Source organism: Lissotriton vulgaris, chromosome 10 (genome assembly GCF_964263255.1).
Source record: "Lissotriton vulgaris chromosome 10, aLisVul1.2, whole genome shotgun sequence".
NCBI lineage: Eukaryota > Metazoa > Chordata > Amphibia > Caudata > Salamandridae > Lissotriton > Lissotriton vulgaris.
Window position 1 is genome coordinate 435,363,953 of NC_141698.1, and position 7,472 is coordinate 435,371,424.

At 53.4% G+C, this 7,472-nt stretch overlaps 1 protein-coding gene across 1 annotated transcript; it reads left to right on the plus strand.

The window, feature by feature from the left end:
* The first annotated feature begins 349 nt into the window (after positions 1-349).
* On the plus strand, positions 350-4,894 carry LOC147685368 (noggin-2-like). Its single transcript, XM_086941290.1, has 2 exons — positions 350-928; positions 1,026-4,894. The coding sequence occupies exon 2, from the start codon at positions 2,946-2,948 to the stop codon at positions 3,591-3,593; it is 648 nt and encodes a 215-aa protein (XP_086797416.1). The 5' UTR covers positions 350-928; positions 1,026-2,945; the 3' UTR covers positions 3,594-4,894.
* The last annotated feature ends 2,578 nt before the right edge of the window (positions 4,895-7,472 follow it).

Here is a 7,472-nt window from a genome sequence, read left to right on the forward strand (position 1 = left end):
TATGAAGTTTTCCTGAAGTCGTATGAAACTGCGGGGTATTTTTTCCAAGCCTTCAGGATTCGTCTCAAAACTCCCGGTTTCTTTTTTTGAAATGTGTTCATATTTAAATACAATGTGTTTGTGGATAGTTACATTGAGTGAACCTCATTCGTGGTGGGGTTGGCGCGTCCTGAGGCACTGGTCTAAAAGCTTGTGGACTTTAGGACCCCGTGGGCACGTGAGCCACTGTGCACCGAGGTGGGGGAATGTGAAAGTGACAGCAGTGGGCAGTCCCCGTTGACACTTCACACCATGAGAGGGGGATATTTAACTTGGGAGTTCGAGGAGCCTCGCACACACCGTGCAGAGACGGAGAGAGCGCGCAAGCACAGGAGAGAAGCAGCCGGGAGCAGCAGAGGGTCTGCACAGCGCCACGCACTCTGAGCACTGCTGGGCACCGGCGAGAGACATCTACACGCTGCTGAGACCAGCCATCCGTGCACTACTGGGCACTGGCGAGAGATCTGCACGCTGCTGAGACCAGGCATATGTGCACTGCTGGGCACTGGCGAGAGCTCTGCACGCTGCTGAGACCTGACATCCATACACTGCTCAGACCAGGCATCTGTCCACTGCTGGGCACTGGCGATAGAGCTGCCCGCTGCTGAGACCTGATACACACACTCTGCTGAAACCAGGCATCTGTGCACTGCTGGGCACTGGCGAGAGATCTGCACGCTGCTGAGACCAGACATCCGTGTACTACTGGGCACTGGCAAGAGAGCTTCACGCTGCTGAGACCTGATATCCACACACTGCTGAAACCAGGCATCTGTGTACTAGCGAGAGATCTGCACGCTGCTGAGACCAGACATCCGTGCACTTACTGGGCACTGACGAGCGATCTGCACGCTGCTGAGACCTGATATCCACACACTGCTGAGACCAGGCATCTGTGTACTAGCGAGAGATCTGCACGCTGCTGAGACCAGACATCCGTGCACTTACTGGGCACTGACGAGAGATCTGCACGCTGCTGAGACTAGGCATCTGTGCACTGCTGGGCATTGGCGGAAGATCTGTACGCTGCTGAGTCCTGATATCTACATATTGATGAGACCGGGCATCTGTGCACTGCCGGGAGCAAGCGGGTCATCTGCAGCCTGCCTGGCATCAGATCACGGAGTAGAGTTGCGCACTTCTGGGCGCCAGAGAGATCTCGCAGTATTGGACGCCAGAGCAAGACCTGCACGCTGCTGGGCTCCAGAGGGAGAGCGACATCCACACACCTGTAGTGATAAGCGCATCCGCACTGCTGGAAGCCGAGGGGCAGCTCTGCTGTCTGCCAGGGTCCGTGAGAGAGGTGTGCATCCTGCCAGTGCACGGGGACAGGTAGACGCACGGGGCAGGGCAGAGGAACAGCCAACGGGGCACCTAACACCACCCAAGTCCCCACAGAGTTGCGAACGTCACGCATCGTATCTGGGGTGACAGGACCAGCACCCGCGGGCGCGTGACATCCAGAGAGGAGAACGGACAAGTACCAGAGCGCAGACCTTTCCCCAGCAGCATCCGTGAGAGCGCTGTGCAGCGAGGGGAGACGCCGGTCCCCAGCCTCGCCTCAGCCGGGGCAGCCCCAGCACCAACACTTCACCCTGCCCCCCTCCTCGGGGCGTTTGCGTCACCCCTGCCATCGCTTTCGCCTTGCCGAGTGGATTGCTGCCGCTTCCCCCGTCTTCTACTAACAGGCTCATTTGCACCCAAAAGGCATTCCTGCTGCCACCACCCCCGGCCAGGCACAAAAGTGAGGAAAGTTCGTTTCCAGGGAACCCGTCGCTGCACTGATCGAGACGGGAACCAGAAGGGCAGAACTCCCTGTCCCGCTCTCAGCCTGAGAACCACACGCCGCCTGCTTCATTTGCGTTTTTGGGGGAGTTTATGAAAGTTGGCTGTGGACCGCCGCGAAAGTTCGGCGAATTTCCAGGACGTGACATTTCGCCGCACAGATTCTGGGGCCCCCCAAAGGATTAATGCAGAAAATGATCCCCTCTCTGCACCCGGCCTGGGACTGTGGGATTGTCTGAGGGGTCTCTCTCTCTCTGTCTGCAGCCCGCCAGAGTGCAGAGTGCCTGCCACATTAGCCTGCTCGGCTAATTTCTCTGCCTTCTCCGGTATCCTCCCACATAAGGGAACAGCCTGCAGGATTTTTTTCATCAATTATTTTTTTTTGGGGTGATGTTGGGAATGCTGGTACAGTGAACAGTTGTATTCTCCCCTGCCTTTCGTAGTCACCTCCATAAAAGAGGTTTTTATTCGCGGGCTCCAATCTCACGCCAGACCCTGTCACGCAGTCTAGACAAGTTGTCGTGGGTCTAAGTCCAGCTGTCACCATGGGGATCTGGAGCAGCCCGCTGTGAATTTTTGGGAGAGAGCGAGAGTGTGCGCGCCACAGAGGAGAACGTTGAAGAAAGGGGGAGAAAGGTGGGGGACATGCCCCCCAAGTTTCTTTTTGGAAAGTTGAGGCGCTTGCAGTTAACTATGGCAAAGAACTGAACGCTTGTCTTCCGGCAAGGCCCGAAAAACGTGGTTCCGTCTGCCGCTTCCTCCATCTGGCGGGAGTTTGTGGAGCGAAGTGCCGGGAGTCTCGCGTGATAGATAGTCCGCCATAGAAGTGTCCAAATCAAATCGCGAACAGTTTGGCGCCGGCGCCGCCGACGCTCCTGGCCCGTCAGTATCTGGCGTAGGAAAAAGGGCGCTCAAGTATGTGTGTATGTCACACAAGCCAGCCTTCTGTGGGTTATTTAAAGTAACAGCTTTCTCCGGCCCGCCTGTCTGCCTGTCCTGAATCCCCTGGAGCCGGCAAGTGCGCGGGATTCCTCCAGAGCTTGCAGGCACCTGCGGAGACGAGAAGGAAGGGCGCCTGGCCGGCCGGGAGGGACACCAGGCCACCTCTTTGGGGGGGCACCATGAAGAGCGCCGTCCTGCTGCAGGCCCTGCTGCTCTGCCTGCTCTGGCTCCAGCGAGGCTCCTGTCAGCCATTCCTGCGCCTGCGGCCCTCGCCCAGCGACAACCTGCCTGTCAAGGACATCATTGAGCACCCTGACCCTGAGCACGACCCAAAGGAGCAGGACTTGGACGACAGGACTCTGCGAAAGAAGCTGGGCAGCAACTTTGACCCAAGCTTCATGGCTGTGGCGCTGCCAGGCCAGGTCAACCTGTCCATCCAAGACCCCTTGCAGAAGTTCAAGGGGCCCGGGCCAGTGCCAAGCGACTTGAAGAAACTGGACCTGGGTGAAACCCCCTATGGGGGGCGCCTCAAGATCGGTAAGAAGGCCAGGCGGAAGTTCCTGCAGTGGCTCTGGGCCTACACGTACTGCCCGGTGGTCTACACCTGGAAGGACCTGGGGCTTCGCTTCTGGCCCCGCTACATCAAGGAAGGCAACTGCCTGGCCGAGAAGTCGTGCTCCTTTCCAGAGGGCATGTTCTGCAAGCCCATCAAGTCAGTCACCAAGACTTTCCTGCGTTGGTACTGCCAGGGCTGGTCCAGGCAGAAGTACTGCACCTGGATCCCTGTGCAGTACCCCATCATCTCAGAGTGCAAGTGTGGCTGCTAGCCCAGCCGGAGGGCCGCAGTGCAGGGGCACCTGCGAGACTAGCCTGAGGGCCACCTTGTAAACGGGTCTGCCGGCCCAAACTGTGGGCCACCGTGCAGGCGCCCCTGCTAGCCCAGCCTACGGGCAAACATGTGGGCGCACCTTCAACCCTAACCAGCGGGCCACCGTGCCGGTCTCCTGCCCCAGCCAGAGGATCATAGTGGAGGTGCATCTGCTAACACAACCGGGTTGTCGGAGAGCAGGAGTGTCTTCTAGCCCAGCTACGGAGCCCCAGAAAAGGTGTGCCAGCTAGCCCAGTGGAGGGCCACCGTGACTGTGCTGTCAGTGATCAGGCACACCCACCTAAGTCAAGACCTGCTCCTTGAAGGAATGCTCCAGTGAAGTCCAATGGGTCAATTTCTTTACCTGACATCGCCCCCTGCTGGAGAAGGCAACAGAACTACCCCCTGGACAGCTACTCACTGCCCCCTTTGGGGAAAAAGGACTGACACAAATAAGTGTTTTCCCCTACCCCTTGCACTGTTGACTGCTATTATTTTATTTTTTATGTTTATTTGAAGATGGAATTAAAAACAGAGGAACTGCGGTGCGGTCCAGCAGCTAAGGTCCAGCGCCTAAATCAGAGGTTATATTTTTATACTATATGTATAGCTTTCTAACAAATTAGGTACACAAAGGTCGTCTGCCTTGTATATATATAGATTCTAAAGAGACATTAGTAGCATTAATGATGCAGGTGTCCTGGGGTTGTTGATCTATATTTTAAGGACACAGGACCACAGTTTTAAACACACCCCAACACGGTAATGAAAAGGGTCTATTGTCAAAGCACTTCCAGCCTTTTAGGGGCTTGGGGACTGTGCACCAGGGTGTCACACCCCAAATCCCTTTCAAGGAAAAAATACTTTTTTAGCAGAACTTTATCCCTTTAAGATGTTAATTTCTCGTGTTCATATCTGACATCTTCAGATTTCTAAAAAGGGACTTTTTCCAATACCCCTACTAATTTACAAAGCTGTTTAGGATTTTTTAAATGTATAATTATTGTTAATTAAGGAAAGAAATGTTTTAAAGAAGAGGTTTATAAGTGAGTGAAAGTTTTTTAAGTGCATATAGTATTGTAGAGATGGTACAAGGATACTTTCTGTGTACAATTTATTTATTTTACGTTTGTGTATAGTTAAACAAAAAGCTAGAGATTATACCAGAAATTATTGGAAATGTTTACTTGAATATTCCTTAAGAAACATATCAGTGTAAATATAAAGTATCATTGATTAAAACAAGCATTTTTAGCAACATGTCTAGCCCTGAAAGGTGTTTGGTGTTAAGAGACAGACTGGCTGCCTTCTCCCTTTGCTTCTCTTCTATTAATTTGCTCGACATCTCTGATCCTCCTGCCACAGAGGTTCTCTTTTCTATTTCTCACCTTCTTTCGTTTCCACGTTTCTTGTTCTTTCCACATTCCTTACATCCCCTCTCTTCCTCTTCGCTCTGTCTTCCCCTTACTTCTTTATCCTTTCTTGCTACCCCTTTCTTTCTCTTCCCCCACACTCCTGTCCTCGCTCTCTCTTAATTTGCACTTCTCACATCGCCTTTTCTACAATTCACCATCTCACCGCCTTGTCTCCTGCCATTTCTCCTGTACTCTCCTAATTTTATCTCTTCTTTTTTTATCTCTCTCATGTAACTTCGTTGCTATAACTCTTCCCTCGTTCTCACTCTTGTCTGCTTTGTCTTAGCTGTCTTTTTCCAATCCTCGTTCTGTGTCTCCTCTTTGTGTCTGCTGACCCTATTACTTTTCTCTATCTCATCTTTCCTCACCTCCTCATGCCCCTGACTCTCTCGCTTCTCTGTCACACAGCTGTGCTTTCCTGTCACTCCACTGCTCTCCCTCTGTTTATCTCCCTCTATTTCTGATCCATCTCTTGCTCTTCCCACCTCTCTTGACCTTGTCTGAGATTTAGCCTTTATGCGTTGCTCTCTGCTGTACCTCTGTTTCTGCCTCCCTCAGCCTCCTCTCTGGCTCCCCGGGTCACCTCTTCCTCGATGCTCCCTCTGCAGACTCGTGCTGCCTCTCGGCCCCTCTTCCGCCCTCCCTGCTTCCTGCGTCCCTGTGGGTCTCCTCAACTCTGCTTCTTCGTGTTTTCATTCTGCCTCCCTCAGGGTCTCCCCCACTCTGCGCTTCTTCTTCGTGCTTTCATGCTGCCTCCCTCATGGTCTCCCCCACTCTGTGCTTTTTCTTCGTGTTTTCATTCTGCCTCCATCAGGGTCTCCCCCACTCTGCGCTTTTTCTTTGTGTTTTCATTCTGCCTCCCTCAGGGTCTCCCCCACTCTGCGCTTCTTCTTCGTGTTTTCATGCTGCCTCCCTCAGGGTCTCCCCAACTCTGTGCTTCTTCTTCATGTTTTCATGCAGCCTCCCTCAGGGTCTCCCCTACTCTGTGCTTCTTCTCCTTCGTCTTTTCATGCTGCCCCCCTGAGAGAATCCCCCACTCTGCTCTTTTTCTTCGTGTTTTCATGCTGCCCCCCTCAGGGTCTCCCCACACTGCGCTTTTTCTTCGTGTTTTCATTTTGCCTCCCTCAGGGTCTCCCCTACTCTGTGCTTCTTCTGTGTGTTTTCATGTTGCCTCTCTCAGGGTCTCCCCCACTCCGTGCTTCTTCTGTGTGTTTTCATGTTGCCTCTCTCAGGGTCTCCCCCACTCTGTGCTTCTTCTGTGTGTTTTCATGTTGCCTCTCTCAGGGTCTCCCCCACTCTGCGCTTCTTCTGTGTGTTTTCATGTTGCCTCTCTCAGGGTCTCCCCCACTCTGTGCTTCTTCTGTGTGTTTTCATGTTGCCTCTCTCAGGGTCTCCCCCACTCTGTGCTTCTTCTGTGTGTTTTCATGTTGCCTCTCTCAGGGTCTCCCCCACTCTGTGCTTCTTCTGTGTGTTTTCATGTTGCCTCTCTCAGGGTCTCCCCCACTCTGTGCTTCTTCTGTGTGTTTTCATGTTGCCTTTCTCAGGGTCTCCCTCACTCTGCTTTTTCTTTGTGTTTTCATTCTGCCTCCCTCAGGGTCTCCCCCACTCTGCGCTTCTTCTTTGTGTTTTCATGCTGCCTCCCTCAGGGTCTCCCCCACTCTGCGCTTCTTCTTCGTGTTTTCATGCTGCCTCCCTCAGGGTCTCCCCCACTCTGCGCTTCTTTTTCATGCTTTCATGCTGCCTCCCTTTCTGGTCTCCCTCACTCTGCACTTCTTCATGTTTTCATGCTGCCTCCCTCAGGGTCTCCCCCACTATGCGCTTCTTCTCCCTGTTTTCATGCTGCCCCCCTCAGGGTCTCCCCCACTCTGAGCTTCTTCTTTGGGTTTTCATGCTGCCTCCATCAGGGTCTCCCCCACTCTGCACTTCTTCTTCGTGTTTTCATGCTGCCTCCCTCAGGCCCCCCCCACTCTGCATTTCTACTTTGTGTTTTCATGTATCCTCCCTGAGGGTCTCCCCCACACTGTGCTTCTTCTTTGTGTTTTCATCCTACCTCCCTGTGGGTCTCCCCCACTCGGCACTTCTTCTTCGTGTCTCATGCTTCCTCTCTGGGGGCCTCCTTCACTCTGCACTTCTTCGTGTTTTCAAGCTGCCTCCCTCAGAGTCTCCCCCAACCAGCGCTTCTTCTTCGTATATTCATGCTGCCTCCCTGTGGGTCTCCCCCACTCTGCGCTTCTTCTTTGTGTTTCCTTGCCTCCTCCCTGTGGGTCTCCCCCACTCTCCGCTTCTTCTTTGTGTTTTCATGCTGCCTCCCTCAGGGTCTCCCCGACTCTACGCTTCTTCTTTGCGTTTTCAAGCTGTCTCCCTCAGGGTCTCCCCCACTCTGTGCTTCTTCTTCGTGTTTTCATGCTGCCTCCCTCAGGGTC